This window comes from Oncorhynchus clarkii, unplaced genomic scaffold (genome assembly GCF_045791955.1).
Source record: "Oncorhynchus clarkii lewisi isolate Uvic-CL-2024 unplaced genomic scaffold, UVic_Ocla_1.0 unplaced_contig_12468_pilon_pilon, whole genome shotgun sequence".
In the NCBI taxonomy this organism is placed as follows: Eukaryota; Metazoa; Chordata; class Actinopteri; order Salmoniformes; family Salmonidae; genus Oncorhynchus; species Oncorhynchus clarkii.
The window spans coordinates 572,319-590,173 of NW_027261138.1; the positions used below are offsets into that span (position 1 = coordinate 572,319).

The window sequence follows — 17,855 nt, forward strand, 5'->3', positions numbered from 1 at the left end:
AGACTAGCATCCTGCTATGACCTACCACACTCCGTTCTGGTCCGGTCTGGTGCAGATCACAACATGGCTGTGTTGGTCTCCCATGGACTTGGATAGGCTAGTAACTAGCTGTGTTGGTCTCCTTGTGGACTTGGATAGGCTAGTAACTAGCTGTGTTGGTCTCCTTGTGGACTTGGATAGGCTAGTAACTAGCTGTGTTGGACTCCTTGTGGACTTGGATAGGCTAGTAACTAGCTGTGTTGGTCTCCTTGTGGACTTGGATAGGCTAGTAACTAGCTGTGTTTGTCTCATTGTGGACTTGGATAGGCTAGTAACTAGCTGTGTTGGTCTCCTTGTGGACTTGGATAGGCTAATAACTAGCTGTGTTGGTCTCCTTGTGGACTTGGATAGGCTAGTAACTAACTGTGTTGGTCTCCTTGTGGACTTGGATAGGCTAGTAACTAGCTGTGTTGGTCTCCTTGTGGACTTGGATAGGCTAGTAACTAGCTGTGTTGGTCTACTTGTGGACTTGGATAGGCTAGTAACTAGCTGTGTTGGTCTCCCATGGACTTGGATAGGCTAGTAACTAGCTGTGTTGGTCTCTTTGTGGACTTGGATAGGCTAGTAACTAGCTGTGTTGGTCTCCTTGTGGACTTGGATAGGCTAGTAACTAGCTGTGTTGGTCTCCTTGTGGACTTGGATAGGCTAGTAACTAGCTGTGTTGGTCTCCTTGTGGACTTTGATAGGCTAGTAACTAGCTGTGTTGGTCTCCTTGTGGACTTGGATAGGCTAGTAACTAGCTGTGTTGGTCTCCTTGTGGACTTGGATAGGCTAGTAACTAGCTGTGTTGGTCTCCTTGTGGACTTGGATAGGCTAGTAACTAGCTGTGTTGGTCTCCTTGTGGACTTGGATAGGCTAGTAACTAGCTGTGTTGGTCTCCTTGTGGACTTGGATAGGCTAGTAACTGTGTTGGTCTCCTTGTGGACTTGGATAGGCTAGTAACTAGCTGTGTTGGTCTCCTTGTGGACTTGGATAGGCTAGTAACTAGCTGTGTTGGTCTCCTTGTGGACTTGGATAGGCTAGTAACTAGCTGTGTTGGTCTCCTTGTGGACTTGGATAGGCTAGTAACTAGTTGTGTTGGTCTCCTTGTGGACTTGGATAGGCTAGTAACTAGCTGTGTTGGTCTCCTTGTGGACTTGGATAGGCTAGTAACTAGCTGTGTGGGTCTCCTTGTGGACTTGGATAGGCTAGTAACTAGCTGTGTTGGTCTCCTTGTGGATTTGGATAGGCTAGTAACTAGCTGTGTTGGTCTCCTTGTGGACTTGGATAGGCTAGTAACTAGCTGTGTTGGTCTCCTTGTGGACTTGGATAGGCTAGTAACTAGCTGTGTTGGTCTCCTTGTGGACTTGGATAGGCTAGTAACTAGCTGTGTTGGTCTCCTTGTGGACTTGGATAGGCTAGTAACTAGTTGTGTTTGTCTCCTTGTGGACTTGGATAGGCTAGTAACTAGCTGTGTGCCCTACTGCTCTATGATCTTAATAGTGATGTTTCTTGTTGCTAAGTGCTTCTGGTGACATATGTATGTGGCTATCAAAAATAACAATGGACAATAATAGTGTTGTTTATGCTAAATCATTCTAATTCATATTGCCCTCAAAGCATGCTGATTCGTTCAAGTATTTTTGGTTCATTTAGCTGGGGAAAAAAAACACATCTGATAGAAGTTTAATTGTCTTTATTTAAATCATATAAAACACATGGTTCATTTAGTTTGGTATTTCTGGACAGACAACATCCATGTCTTTATTTACTGTACGTTTCTATTCTGTGTGTAAATGTTAGACATTATTATACAGACTGTTGAGTTTGATTGTCCTGGGCTGGGATGTTAATATGGTGTATGTGGTTACTATACTACAGTTTTAACCAACCACAAAATGTGACACAAACATCACACGTCCCTCTTTGTGCCTCAAATGCTTTACTGTACATGCAAGAAAATATACTCTTGTCGTTTTTTTTCTCCATTGTGGCTTTTACAACAACAAACTCTGAAATGTCTGTCCCCCAAGGATTCTGTTTGGAGGAATGTGATATGAAGATAAACACTATATACACTGTTAAACTCTGGTATTTATTTGCCTCTGATTATAGTGCAGCAAAGTAGAGAACTAAAACAGCAACAGCAAAATGTGAGTCCTGTAGTGAACTGTACTGTACATGACACCAACCACACTTACAGTCCTGAAGGCCCAGAGACCAATCACACGTACGGCCCTGAAGGCCCAGAGACCAACCACACTTACAGTCCTGAAGGCCCAGGGACCAATCACACGTACGGCCCTGAAGGCCCAGAGACCAATCACACGTACGGCCCTGAAGGCCACAGACTGTGGCTTTAAGGGGATTACAGACTGGTTTTAAGGGGATTACAGACTGGTTTTAAGGGGATTACAGACTTGTTTTAAGGGGATTACAGACTTGTTTTAAGGGGATTACAGACTTGTTTTAAGGGGATTACAGACTGGTTTTAAGGGGATTACAGACTGGTTTTAAGGGGATTACAGACTGGTTTTAAGGGGATTACAGACTGTGGCTTTAAGGGGATTACAGACTGTGGTTTTAAGGGGATTACAGACTTGTTTTAAGGGGATTACAGACTTGTTTTAAGGGGATTACAGACTTGTTTTAAGGGGATTACAGACTGGTTTTAAGGGGATTACAGACTGGTTTTAAGGGGATTACAGACTGGTTTTAAGGGGATTACAGACTGTGGCTTTAAGGGGATTACAGACTGTGGTTTTAAGGGGATTACAGACTGGTTTTAAGGGGATTACAGACTTTGGCTTTAAGGGCATTACAGACTGGCTTTAAGGGGATTACAGACAGGCTTTAAGGGGATTACAGACTGGCTTTAAGGGGATTACAGACTGTGGCTTTAAGGGGATTACAGACTGACTTTAAGGGGATTACAGACTGTGGCTTTAAGGGGATTACAGACTGGCTTTAAGGGGATTACAGACTGGCTTTAAGGGGATTACAGACTGGCTTTACGGGATTACAGACAGGCTTTAAGGGGATTACAGACTGGCTTTAAGGGGATTACAGACTGTGGCTTTAAGGGGATTACAGACTGACTTTAAGGGGATTACAGACTGTGGCTTTAAGGGGATTACAGACTGGTTTTAAGGGAATTACAGATTGTGGCTTTAAAAGGATTACAGACGGGCTTTAAGGGAATTACAGACTGGCTTTAAAGGGATTACAGACTGGTTTTAAGGGAATTACAGACTGGCTTTAAAGGGATTACAGACTGGTTTTAAAGGGATTACAGACTGTGACTTTAAGGGGATTACAGACTGTGGCTTTAAGGGGATTACAGACTGTGGCTTTAAGGGAATTACAGACTGGCTTTAAGGGGATTACAGACTGTGGTTTTAAGGGGATTACAGACTGTGGCTTTAAGGGGATTACAGACTGTGGCTTTAAAGGGATTACAGACTGGCTTTAAGGGGATTACAGACTGGCTTTAAGTGGATTACAGACTGGCTTTAAGGGGATTACAGACTGGCTTTAAGGGGATTACAGACTGTGGCTTCAAGGGAATTACAGACTGTGGCTTTAAAGGGATTACAGATTGGCTTTAAGGGGATTACAGACTGGCTTTAAGGGGATTACAGACTGTGGCTTCAAGGGAATTACAGACTGTGGCTTTAAAGGGATTACAGATTGGCTTTAAGGGGATTACAGACTGGCTTTAAGGGGATTACAGACTGTGGCTTCAAGGGAATTACAGACTGTGGCTTTAAGGGGATTACAGACTGTGGCTTCAAGGGAATTACAGACTGTGGCTTTAAGGGCATTACAGACTGTGGCTTTAAGGGCATTACAGACTGTGGCTTTAAGGGCATTACAGACTGTGGCTTTAAGGGCATTACAGACTGTGGCTTTAAGGGCATTACAGACTGTGGCTTTAAGGGCATTACAGACTGTGGCTTTAAGGGCATTACAGACTGTGGCTTTAAGGGGATTACAGACTGGCTTTAAGGGGATTACAGACTGGCTTTAAGGGGATTACAGACTGTGGCTTTAAGGGGATTACAGACTGGCTTTAAGGGGATTACAGACTGGCTTTAAGGGGATTACAGACTGTGGCTTTAAGGGGATTACAGACTGGTTTTAAGGGGATTACAGACTGGTTTTAAGGGGATTACAGACTGGTTTTAAGGGGATTACAGACTGTGGCTTTAAGGGGATTACAGACTGTGGCTTTAAGGGGATTACAGACTGTGGCTTTAAGGGGATTACAGACTGGTTTTAAAGGGATTACAGACTGTGGCTTTAAGGGGATTACAGACTGTGGCTTTAAGGGGATTACAGACTGGTTTTAAAGGGATTACAGACTGTGGCTTTAAGGGGATTACAGACTGGCTTTAAGGGGATTACAGACTGGCTTTAAGGGGATTACAGACTGGCTTTAAGGGGATTACAGCCTGGCTTTAAGGGGATTACAGCCTGGCTTTAAGGGGATTACAGACTGGCTTTAACGGGATTACAGACTGGCTTTAAGGGATTACAGACGGGCTTTAAAGGGATTACAGACTGTGGCTTTAAGGGGATTACAGACTGGCTTTAAGGGGATTACAGACTGTGGCTTTAAGGGGATTACAGACTGGCTTTAAGGGTATTACAGACTGGTTTTAAGGGGATTACAGACTGTAGCTTTAAGGGGATTACAGACTGGTTTTAAGGGGATTGCAGACTGTGGTTTTAAGGGGATTACAGACTGGTTTTAAGGGGATTACAGACTGGTTTTAAGGGGATTACAGACTGGCTTTAAGGGAATTACAGACTGTGGCTTTAAGGGGATTACAGACTGGTTTTAAGGGGATTACAGACTGGTTTTAAGGGGATTACAGACTGTGGCTTTACGGGGATTACAGACTGGCTTTAAGGGGATTACAGACTGGCTTTAAGGGGATTACAGACTGGCTTTAAGGGGATTACAGACTGGCTTTAAGGGGATTACAGCCTGGCTTTAAGGGGATTACAGACTGGCTTTAACGGGATTACAGACTGGCTTTAAGGGATTACAGACAGGCTTTAAAGGGATTACAGACTGTGGCTTTAAGGGGATTACAGACTGGCTTTAAGGGGATTACAGACTGTGGCTTTAAGGGGATTACAGACTGGCTTTAAGGGTATTACAGACTGGTTTTAAGGGGATTACAGACTGTAGCTTTAAGGGGATTACAGACTGGTTTTAAGGGGATTACAGACTGTGGCTTTAAGGGGATTACAGACTGGTTTTAAGGGGATTACAGACTGGTTTTAAGGGGATTACAGACTGGCTTTAAGGGAATTACAGACTGTGGCTTTAAGGGGATTACAGACTGGTTTTAAGGGGATTACAGACTGGTTTTAAGGGGATTACAGACTGTGGCTTTACGGGGATTACAGACTGGTTTTAAGGGGATTACAGACTGGTTTTAAGGGGATTACAGACTGGCTTTAAGGGGATTACAGACTGTGGCTTTAAGGGGATTACAGACTGGTTTTAAGGGGATTACAGACGGGCTTGATTGGGACAAATCATTTACTTCACTTGTTTTTAAGCAGGATTTTTCTGAAAATGTCTGGGAATTTTGGGAAAGTTGCTGGAATTTTGCAACTCTACTTGTTGTTACTTTTATTGTATATTATTTCCTGTTTAACTGTTATAATTTTCTATTTTTACTTTGCTATATACACTTTCTATAAAACTGTTTTACTTTTTCCTATGTATATACTTTTCAAATGTATTATTTATGATTGTGTGTAATATTTTTGTAGCGATTCTGAATGCAATCGATCAGCATGACGTTCACGTCTCTGTACCTGCAATCAAGGCAATGTAACCATAGAAATAGAATCAATAGAACTGACTTTCCCTTTCAATCCTCCGTGTTGTGATGGGCTTTTCCTGTTCTAGTAATCATATTTCTATGAATGTAAACCGTGTCCTCTGAATGTTCTTCCCTTTGATGTGGTTGGTCAGAAAACATCTTCCTCTTCGATGTGATTGGTCAGAAAATATCTTCCCCTTCGATGTGATTGGTCAGAAAATATCTTCCCCTTCGATGTGATTGGTCAGAAAACATCTTCCCCTTCGATGTGATTGGTCAGAAAATATCTTCCCCTTCGATGTGATTGGTCAGAAAACATCTTCCCCTTCGATGTGATTGGTCAGAAAACATCTTCCCCTTCGATGTGATTGGTCATTGGAAATCTATGCATGACTGCTTTTAGCCAGAGTTTACCTGTGTTAAATCAACAAGTCTTGGAAAGCAATGTGTCTCTATTCGGTCAAAAGAAAATAGTTATCTTATTTCGTCATGATTGTTAATCAGTCGAGATAATAGATTGTTGATTAAAGTACCGATTGATAATATTTCTTCCCAAGACGTTTTGAAGAAAGGCTTTAATGACAACGTATTAAAAAACAAAAAGCTCAAGTCGTGTTTCTAGGACGGACGCAGCAAAATCTTCCTTGTTTGAAGTTTAAGACTGTAATTGGCTGGAAATATTGTTTTGTTTATATTGTTTTGGGACTCAAGAGGTTAAAAAGGATGAATGAAAAAATATCAAATGAATGAGGTGGGTAATGGAAATTAGAACGGTTTTAGTTGAATCTCTTGCTATTTTTTATGTTTACATACCCTACATTACTCATCTCATATGTATATACTGTACTCTATACCATCTACTGCATCTTGTTTACATACCCTACTTTACTCATCTCATATGTATATACTGTACTCTCTACCATCTACTGCATCTTGCCATCTTTATGTTACTTAATATAATGTACATACCCTACATTACTCATCTCAGATGTATATACTGTACTCTATACCATCTACTGCATCTTGTTTACATACCCTACATTACTCATCTCATATGTATATACTGTACTCTATACCATCTACTGCATCTTGCCATCTTTATGTTACTTAATATAATGTACATACCCTACATTACTCATCTCAGATGTATATACTGTACTCTATACCATCTACTGCATCTTGTTTACATACCCTACATTACTCATCTCATATGTATATACTGTACTCTATACCATCTACTGCATCTTGCCATCTTTATGTAGTACATGTATCACTAGCCACTTTCATATGTTTACATACCCTACATTACTCATCTCATATGTATATACTGTACTCGATACCATCCACTGCATCTTGCCTATGCTGCTCTGTACCATCACTCATTCATATATCCTTATGTACATATTCTTATTCATTCCTTTACACTTGTGTGTATAAGGTAATTGTTGTGAAATTTTTAGGTTAGATTACTCGTTGGATATTACTGCATTGTCGGAACTAGAAGCACAAGCATTTCACTACACTCGCATTAACATCTGCTAACCATGTGTACGTGACCAATAACATCTGCTAACCATGCGTATGTGACAAATTCAATTTGATTTGATTAGATTTTTTTGGGGACGGTTTCCCGGACACAGGTGAAGCTTAGTTCTGGACCAAAAAAGCAAGATCAATGGAGTCACCATTAAAAAGTTCAGGATTAGTCTTAATGTGTGTCCCTGAGACCGCCCCTGAGGAGGAGGCCCAGTAGACCTTGGATTTACTATCTTTACCATGTCATCAATTGTTCTAACATGAGGTGCAGCAACACTGAACACTGTTATCACTTCATCCCTGTATACGTGGAAAAACATGCCTAGATATGAAGACTTAAAAATAATATGATGGAATATAATCAGACTTTTTCTGTAATAAATCATGGATTTATCTTTTGTATCAGCTGTTCGGGAATGTTCTTTTTGTTTGAGTGTGTTAGATTTATATTCACGCCTCGTTTTGTGTTCCAGGAAGTAGATTTATATTCACGCCTCGTTTTGTGTTCCAGGAAGTAGATTTATATTCACGCCTCGTTTTGTGTTCCAGGAAGTAGATTTATATTCACGCCTCGTTTTGTGTTCCAGGAAGTAGATTTATATTCACGCCTCGTTTTGTGTTCCAGGAAGTAGATTTATATTCACGCCTCATTTTGTGTTCCAGGAAGTAGATTTATATTCACGCCTCGTTTTGTGTTCCAGGAAGTAGATTTATATTCACGCCTCGTTTTGTGTTCCAGGAAGTAGATTTATATTCACGCCTCATTTTGTGTTCCAGGAAGTAGATTTATATTCACGCCTCGTTTTGTGTTCCAGGAAGTAGATTTATATTCACGCCTCGTTTTGTGTTCCAGGAAGTAGATTTATATTCACGCCTCGTTTTGTGTTCCAGGAAGTAGATTTATATTCACGCCTCGTTTTGTGTTCCAGGAAGTAGATTTATATTCACGCCTCGTTTTGTGTTCCAGGAAGTAGATTTATATTCACGCCTCGTTTTGTGTTCCAGGTGTACAAAGGAAAAACACCTGCACTCTTGATTGCTTCCGCCAGGTTTTACAGTATTAAAAATAACTGTCCCAAACGGCACCCTATTCCCTATATAGTGCACTACTTTTTTACCAGAGCCCTATTGAACCCTATTCCCTATATAGTGCACTACTTTAGACCAGAGCCCTATAGAACCCTATTCCCTATATAGTACACTACTTTAGACCTGAGCCCCAATGAATAGGGTGCCATTTGGAACACACAGAATGTGTGTTTAAAGTGGAGCAGAGAGTGGGTGTCAGAGAGTGGGTGTTACTGCTTTTATCATGTAGTCACCAATCTAAGCATTTTTATTACCTTTCAGAGACTAAACATTATAATGCTTTTAACACACACATAGAATTACAGTCAGTAGTCATTCTAGTTCTATGGCTTTTTAAAAAGGCTTTGTGTCTTCGGTAAAGCCAGCGTTGTCATGGGCTTTCTCTTGCAGGTTATAACAGTTTTTGGCAGGTTGTACTTTCCTCTTCATCCCCTTCCTGCCGATATCTTCCTTGACAAAGGGACCTTCGTCTTTAACCGTGTCTGTGTCTGGGCACTCCATGTCCTAGTATACAAGAGAAATAGGTATTGAGATGTCACACTAGACCGAACACATGCACTTTATTGGTAAGACTTAGCATTGAGTTTCTCAAATACCGGTGTAGTACTACTGTAGTTACAGCTATGCGCTACGCTATCCCGCTGTGCCCGCCGACGAACCATCAAACAGGCAAAGCGTCAATACAGGACTAAGATTGAATCCTACTACACCGGCTCTGATGCTCAACTTATTTTTATTTATTTATTCATTTTTTACCCATTTTTTTTTTTTTCTCCCAAATTTTGATCTTGTGTCATCGCTGCAACTCCCCAACAAGCTCGGGAGGCGAAGGTCGAGTCATACGCCAAACCGCGCTTCTTAACACCCGCACCCATGTGTCGGAGGAAACACCGTTCAACTGACAACCGAAGTCAGCCTGCAGGGGTCCAGGCCGCCACAGGGAGTCGTTAGAGCGCGCTGAGCCAAGTAAAACCCTTCCCTAACCTAACCCTTCCCTAACCCTAACCAAACCCTTCCCTAACCCTTCCCTAATCACTGTGTGATCACGCTCTCCATAGCTGGGTCAATTGTGCGCTGCCCTATGAGACTCCCGATGACTACCAGTTGTAATACAGCCTGGGATTGAACCCAGGTCTGTAGTGACTGCAATGCAGTGCCTTAGACCGCTGCACCACTCGGGAGGCGGGAGCTTAATGACTTCTATGCGCTCTTAGAGGCAAGAAACACTGCATGAATGACACTGAGACATGCATGAGAGCACCAGCTGTCCCAGACGACTGTGTGATCACGCTCTCCGTAGCCGATGTGAATAAGACCTTTTAAACAGGTCAACATTTACAAGGCCGCAGGGCCAGATGGATTACCAGGACGTGTACTCAGAGCATGCGCTGACCAACTGGCTTCACTGACATTTCCAACCTGTCCCTGACAGAGTCTGCAATACCTACATGTTTCAAGCAGACCACTATAGTCCCTGTGACCAAGAAAGCCAAAGTTATCTGCATAAATTACTACCGACCCGTAGCACTCATGTCTGTAGCCATGAAGTGCTTTGAAAGGCTGGTCATGGCTCACATCAACACCATCATCCTAGAAACCCAATACCCACTACAATTTGCATACCGCCCCAACAGATCCACAGATGATTGCACTCAACACTGCCCTTTCCCACCTGGACAAAAGGAACACCTATATGAGAATGCTGTTCATTGACTACAGCTCAGCGTTCAACACCATATTACCCTCAAAGCTCATCAATAAGCTAAGGACCCTGGGACTAAACACCTCCCTCTGCAACTGGATCCTGGACTTCCTGACAGGCCGCCCCCAGGTGGTAAAGGTAGGCAACAACACATCTGCCACACTGATCCTCAACACGGGGCACCTCATGGGTGCTTCCTGTACTCCCCGTACACCCACGACTGGTGGCCAGGCACAACTCCTACACCATCCATTATGTTTGCCGACGACACAACGATGGTTGGGCCTGATCACTGAAGACGATGAGACGGTCTATAGGGAGGAGGGCAGAGACCTGACCGTGTGGTGCCAGGACAACAACCTCTCCCTCAACGTGATCAAGACAAAGGAGATGATTGTGGACTACAGGAAAAAGAGGACCGAGCATGCCTCCCCCATTCTCATCAACGGGGATGTAGTGGAGCAGGTCGAGAGCTTCAAGTTCCTTGGTGTCCACAATCATGTTCCAAACACACCAAAACTGTCGTGAAAAGGGCACCGCCTGGTACGGCAACTGCTCAATATCAGACCGCAAGGCGCTACAGAGGGTAGTGCGTACGGCCCAGTACATCACTGGGGCCAAGCTTCCTGCCATCCAGAACCTCTATACCAAAGACTCCAGCCACCATAGTTATAAACTGTTCTCTCTGCCACCGCACGGCATGCGGTACCTGGAGCACCGAGACCAAGGCTCCTTAACAGCTTCTACCCCCAAGACATAAGACTGCTGAATAGCTCATCAAATGGCCACCGGACTGTGACATTGATACATATTACCGTGACTAACCTGTACCCCCGCACACTGACCCGATACCGGTACTCCGTGTACATAGCCTCGTTATTTTTATTTTATTGTGTTTATTTATTTTGTAATTATTTTACGTTAGTTTATTTAGTAAATATTTTCTTAACGCTTCTCTTTCTAAAAAACTGTTGGTTAAGGGCTTATAAGTAAGCATTTCACGGTAAGGTTGTATTTGGGCTACACCGGTTATATTCGGGCTCATGTAACATAAAATTTGATTTGATTTATATTACCACTTTTTTTTCTAGGATCATATGTCCTAACGTTGTTTGGCTGACAAGGTCCTTGTATGGCCATGCTGGTTATGCTATGTTATACTGTATTCTGATATGCTAACTTTTATTACCATGCTTACATGTCGGCCTTTTGTCTCTTTCACCTGTTTTAATTCGTGATGGACGCCACACCAACACATCTTCTTGTACTTCTTTGACCAAAAGCAGAAGAGGTTACACACCGGTCGTAGGAGCCACGGTTTCACATCTTGACTCCTGGTGTGTCCTGTCAGAGGTCGGAGATAGATTCCACTTTCAAGTTCAGAGAATGACACAAACTAATTCAATTTGGTTCTCGGAATGTTGTGGGAAAATTTAGAATTCAAGTTATCGAAATGAGAACCTTCTATTAAGAGATGCTACAGGAACACTCGTGTGCTAGATGGGATGGCTGGTAGGTATGTGGTATACTGACAACACGTTAGACCCACTGCAGTAAATACATGGCACACCATATACCATGTCTGCCAAATAGACTTTCCATCTCTGGTCAATCAGTAATGAATGAGATCATTAAATCAGTCTTTCTCAGTGCAGTTGTACATATATAATCAATGGTTTTCTAAATGGCCTTTGTGTGAGTGTAAAGTACCACACGCGCATTAGGGACATATTCTATAGCAGATGTAGTTAAAGACAGACAGACAGACAGTGTGTGTTGAACCTTTGCAGAAACAGACAGGTCATGTGATGACAGAAGAGTACTGGAACCACAGCAACATAACTTAAGAGGTTTAGACCACCGTGTCTTTCAGACAGAAGCCATTGATTCCTGTTCTCTGTGACTGCTTCCTGCTGATTAATGTCTCTTTGCAGCAGGACCACAGAAACGTATAATAGCATAATAGCAGAGTGACTCTATAGCTCTGGAATGGGCTGACGATCTATTCTTCACAACAGATCCTCATATTCCAATGACATCATTTTCAGGAGACAAGCACGGCAGCAATATAACCTTTTGAAAGCTGCTCGTCCCATCATCAGCCAGGATCTACCCGTTTAAAAAAGTTATATTTGATTCTGTCATCTAATGTTTGTGCTGATGAATCCCCATTCTATGGTTCCAATTACAGTGGGGCAAAAAAGCTTTTAGTCAGCCACCAATTGTGCAAGTTCTCCCACTTAAAAAGATGACAGAGGCCTGTAATTTTCATCATAGCTACACTTCAACTATGCCAGACAAAATGAGGGGAAAAAATCCAGAAAATCACATTGTAGGATTTTTTATGAATTTATTTGCAAATTATGGTGGAAAATAAGTATTTGGTCACCTACAAACAAGCAAGATTTCTGGCTCTCACAGACCTGTAACTTCTTCTTTAAGAGGCTCCTCTGTCCTCCACTCGTTACCTGTATTAATGGCACCTGTTTGAACTTGTTATCAGTATAAAAGACACCTATCCACAACCTCAAACAGCAACACTCCAAACTCCACTATGGCCAAGACCAAAGAGCTGTCAAAGGACACCAGAAACAAAATTGTAGACCTGCACCAGGTTGGGAAGACTGAATCTGCAATAGGTAAGCAGCTTGGTTTGAAGAAATCAACCGTGGGAGCAATTATTAGGAAATGGAAGACATACAAGACCACTGATAATCTCCCTCGATCTGGGGCTCCACGCAAGATCTCACCCCGTGGGGTCAAAATGATCACAAGAACGGTGAGCAAAAATCCCAGAACCACAAGGGGGGACCTAGTGAATGACCTGCAGAGAGCTGGGACCAAAGTAACAAAGCCTACCATCAGTAACACACTACGCCGCCAGGGACTCAAATCCTGCAGTGCCAGACGTGTCCGCCTGCTTAAGCCAGTACATGTCTAGGCCCGTCTGAAGTTTGCTAGAGAGCATTTGGATGATCCAGAAGACAATTGGGAGAATGTCATATGGTCAAATGAAACCAAAATATAACTTTTTGGTAAAAACTCAACTCGTCGTGTTTGGAGGACAAAGAATGCTGAGTTGCATCCAAAGAACACCATACCTACTGTGAAGCATGGGGGTGGAAGCATCATGCTTTGAGGCTGTTTTTCTGCAAAGGGACCAGGACGACTGATCCGTGTAAAGGAAAGAATGAATGGGGCCATGTATTGTGAGATTTTGAGTGAAAACCTCCTTCCATCTGCAAGGGCATTGAAGATGAAACGTGGCTGGGTCTTTCAGCATGACAATGATCCCAAACACACCGCCCGGGCAACGAAGGAGTGGCTTCGTAAGAAGCATTTCAAGGTCCTGGAGTGGCCTAGCCAGTCTCCAGATCTCAACCCCATAGAAAATCTTTGGAGGGAGTTGAAAGTCCGTGTTGCCCAGCAACAGCCCCAAAACATCACTGCTCTAGAGGAGATCTGCATTGAGGAATGGGCCAAAATACCAGCAACAGTGTGTGAAAACCTTGTGAAGACTTACAGAAAACTTATTTGACCTCTGTCATTGCCAACAAAGGGTGTATAACAAAGTATTGAGATCAACTTTTGTTATTGACCAAATACTTATTTTCCACCATAATTTGCAAATAAATTCATTAAAAATCCTACAATGTGATTTTCTTGATTTTTTCCCCTCATTTTGTCTGTCATAGTTGAAGTGTACCTATGATGAACATTACAGGCCTCTCTCATCTTTTTAAGTGGGAGAACTTGCACAATTGGTGGCTGACTAAATACTTTTTTGCCCCACTGTATATGTCAACGCTGCAGACACACAGTACCTGTGATGAAGGAGATGAGCAGGCCAGCAGTAACGGTGGCTGAAAACCCAACAGCGCTATAGTACAGATAGGACATGGAGTACCAGTGATCAGCCAGGGACGACCTGTGGAAGACAGAGGAGTTACAATATCCTGTTGTCCACAAGATCGCCTACAAAATAAAGGTTGCTAACTATCCCAAAATTCCCAGGTTTTCCAGAAATCATAGTTGGAGAAAAACAAATTTCTTGTTTATTCTATTCTCTCTGGGGGGATTTTCCAAAAGGGATTTCTGGAAAGCATCAAAAATGTGGGGAAATGTTTGGAATTCTGCAACCTTAACTACAAATCACTTGGATGTGAAGTATGGGAAATCCAATGTCATCTTAATTTCATTACTCGTTTGTTTCTGAGAATGTATATTCAAGGTTTTTAAAAGGCTTCTGAAGTCTCTAATTTCCACTTTTTAAAATGTCAAACTTGATTTTACGAAAAATGTATCAATGTATATCTATTAATTATAATCCAAATATTAATACCAATGTTCTGTTGCTGAAGGATTATTTTCCTGCTGTAGCAAACTGGCTCAAATTAAGATCCTCCATCTGTATTAAAGAGAGGTGTGTGTGTATATATACTGTACTGTACATAATACAATACATCTAGTGTATCATAGCTTAGTAAACGTGGGTTGTGTTCAGCGGGGAGGAATCATTTTTAAATATCTTGAAGAGGGTCACGCACAACCTGAACTTGTCCAATAACAACACAGATTCCATTTTCCATTAAATATTTTTGCTACATTTTCTCGCGAACTGAACATGGTCCTGGTGACAGAGACTATACAGTACTATACATTGATGGTAGAGTGGTAGGGTCCAGGTGACAGAGACTATACAGTACTATACCTTGATGGTAGAGTGGTAGGGTCCAGGTTAGAGACTATACAGTACTATACCTTGATGGTAGAGTGGTAGGGACCAGGTTAGAGACTATACAGTACTATACCTTGATGGTAGAGTGGTAGGGTCCAGGTTAGAGACTATACAGTACTATACCTTGATGGTAGAGTGGTAGGGTCCAGGTGACAGAGACTATACAGTACTATACCTTGATGGTAGAGTGGTAGGGTCCAGGTGACAGACTATACAGTACTATACCTTGATGGTAGAGTGGTAGGGTCCAGGTGACAGACTATACAGTACTATACCTTGATGGTAGAGTGGTAGGGTCCAGGTTAGAGACTATACAGTACTATACCTTGATGGTAGAGTGGCAGGGTCCAGGTGAGAAGGTGGAACAGCGGTGGTGGGGTCCGATGAGTTCGCTTGAAGACATCCCTCTATACTGAGAGACAGAGGTCTAGTGTTGATGTCTAGAGCAGGGTAGATGAAGGCTCCAACACCTGCCCAGAACGACATGGCGATGCCCACTATCAGACCGCCGGCTGCTCCCTGAAGGCAGACGTCAACAGGTCACAGTAACACTTTTACAACATTCAGGTTTTATCACAGCTTGTTATATAAGCATGTATGAGACTTTTATAATGTCCCATAGTAAGGCTTATAATAACTTATGTTAACACCTGCCCAGAACGACAAGGACGACGCCCACTATCACCTGCTGCTCCCTGAAGACAGCCAGTACAGCACACGAACTGAATTAAGGAAGATGATAATTTATAAATGAGTTACTTGATAACTGAATTTATATAGATGTATGTAGAATTGCTTGTGTTTTTAAGTGAGTTTTGGTAAAAAAAAACAATTCCAGGATCAGATTCTTGGATTAAAGCCTAATTTCTTAATCATTCATTATTGTTAATAGTGAAATAGGTTCTTAGTCCAGGAACTAGACTTAATCTGTCTGGAAGCGCTGTGGAGACAACGAAGAGGTGTTTTCTGACCATAGAGTTGGTCCAGGGGAAGATGATTCCCAGAGAGAAGAGACCCAGCATGGGACCACCACACATACCATGGATACTCAGAGCTGCCTGGGAAACACACATCAAGACGTATTAATCACATAGGCATCAGCTCCATGCACGTACTAGTCCTTCAAACACTAACGGGGACAGCGTTTACCTGGACAACCCCTCCCATGTAGGATGCAGCAACCGCCATAGTGGTGCAGGCGACGCCGAACACGATACCTGCAGAGGTAAAGATGGTAGAGTGTGTACGTTGGCATTAATCTTCACAAGCTGGGCTCCAATTTATGGCCTATATTATAGTAATAACTGGGGAGTTATTCTAATAGGGTAATAACTGGGGATAAATTATATTATGGTAATAACCGGGGAGTTATTCTAATAGGGTAATAACGAGGGAGTTATTCTATTATAGTAATAACATAGTTATTTTATTATGGTAATGACTGGGGAGTTATTATATTATAGTAATAACAGGGTTATTTTATTATGGTAATAACTGGGGAGTTATTATATTAAAGTAATAAATGGGAGTGATTCTAATATAGTAATAACTGAGGAGTTATTCTATTAAAGTAATAAATGGGAGTGATTCTATTTATAGTAATAACTGGGAGTTATTCTAATATAGTAATAACTAGGAGTTATTCTAATAGGGTAATAACTGGGAGTTATTCTAATATAGTAATAACAGAGTTATTCTATTATAGTAATAACAAAAGTATTATATTATGCTAATAACTGGGGGGTTATTCTACTATGGTAATAACTGGGGAGTTATTATATTAGGGTAATAACTGGGAGTTATTCTAATATGGTAATAACCGGGGAGGTATTCTAATATGGTAATAACCGGGGAGTTATTCTATTATAGTAATAACTGGGAGTTATTCTATTATAGTAATAACTGGGAGTTATTCTAATATGGTAATAACTGGGAGTTATTCTAATATGGTAATAACTGGGAGTTATTCTATTATGGTAATAACTGAGAGTTATTCTAGTATAGTAATAACTGGGAGTTATTCTATTATAATAATAACAGGGAGTTATTCTTACACAGTCCTTTGCTGATCCAGCCGCTGGCTTTGTTGGAGAGGTTAGTACAACACTGCTTAACAAAGTCTTCATAGGTCACCGTGGCTAGGGCATTGATGCTGGCTGCCACAGTACTGAGAGAGGCAATGACTGGGAATTAGTTCAGATCTCCTAATGAATACTGTACTTAAGTTAGAGTGCAATGAAGGCAAGAGACTGTAATTCTGGGCTGGGTTTTCCCAAAGCCTTAGTTTGTAAATACATTGACGATTGACCTTCCGAAACACTGATTTTACAATGACTCTCTTGTGGCTGCGTTGTGGAGCAAAATAACATCCTACTTTAGCTACGAAGGCTTTGGGAAAACTGTCAATTTAAAATGATCTACACAGTGATTCCTCTAACCTGAGTGTTCCACTGAACGCACAGGCAACAAACAGCCCTGGAAGACCAGGATAATCCCCCAGAATCTCCATGACAAAATAAGGCATGAGCTGTAGAGACACAGAGTGAAAAGGATATGGCATGAGCTGTAGAGACACAGAGTGAAAAGGATATGGCATGAGCTGTAGAGACACAGAGTGAAAAGGATATGGCATGAGCTGTAGAGACACAGAGTGAAAAGGATATGGCATGAGCTGTAGAGACACAGAGTGAAAAGGATATGGCATGAGCTGTAGAGACACAGAGTGAAAAGGTCATGGCATGAGCTGTAGAGACACAGAGTGAAAAGGATATGGCATGAGCTGTAGAGACACAGCGTGAAAAGGTCATGGCATGAGCTGTAGAGACACAGCGTGAAAAGGTCATGGCATGAGCTGTAGAGACACAGCATGAAAAGGTCATGGCATGAGTAGAGACTTAAGGGGAAGTTAATGAGTACTGGGTAGCAG

General features: G+C 42.0%; 1 protein-coding gene across 1 annotated transcript; it reads right to left on the reverse strand.

The window, feature by feature from the left end:
• Window positions 1–8,772: 8,772 nt before the first annotated feature.
• On the reverse strand, window positions 8,773–17,443 carry LOC139405196 (sodium-coupled monocarboxylate transporter 2-like). Its single transcript, XM_071147627.1, has 8 exons — window positions 17,368–17,443; window positions 16,984–17,096; window positions 16,079–16,146; window positions 15,901–15,987; window positions 15,255–15,448; window positions 14,016–14,119; window positions 11,414–11,535; window positions 8,773–8,993 (listed from the first exon to the last, which is right to left on the reverse strand). Exons 1-8 carry the CDS (start codon window positions 17,436–17,438, stop codon window positions 8,823–8,825), a joined length of 930 nt encoding a protein of 309 aa, XP_071003728.1. The 5' UTR covers window positions 17,439–17,443; the 3' UTR covers window positions 8,773–8,822.
• Between the last annotated feature and the right edge of the window lie 412 nt (window positions 17,444–17,855).

What these genes read in the sequence shown, in the direction of transcription:
- LOC139405196 (XM_071147627.1), bottom strand. Translation starts at nt 17,438, where the DNA reads ATGGAGATTCTGGGGGATTATCCTGGTCTTCCAGGGCTGTTTGTTGCC. An exon ending in TCCCCTGGACCAACTCTATG is followed by an intron (nt 15,449 to 15,900) that starts GTCAGAAAACAC and finishes GTCTGCCTTCAG; the next exon opens with GGAGCAGCCGGCGGTCTGAT. An exon ending in GCTCATCTCCTTCATCACAG is followed by an intron (nt 11,536 to 14,015) that starts GTACTGTGTGTC and finishes GACCTCTGACAG; the next exon opens with GACACACCAGGAGTCAAGAT.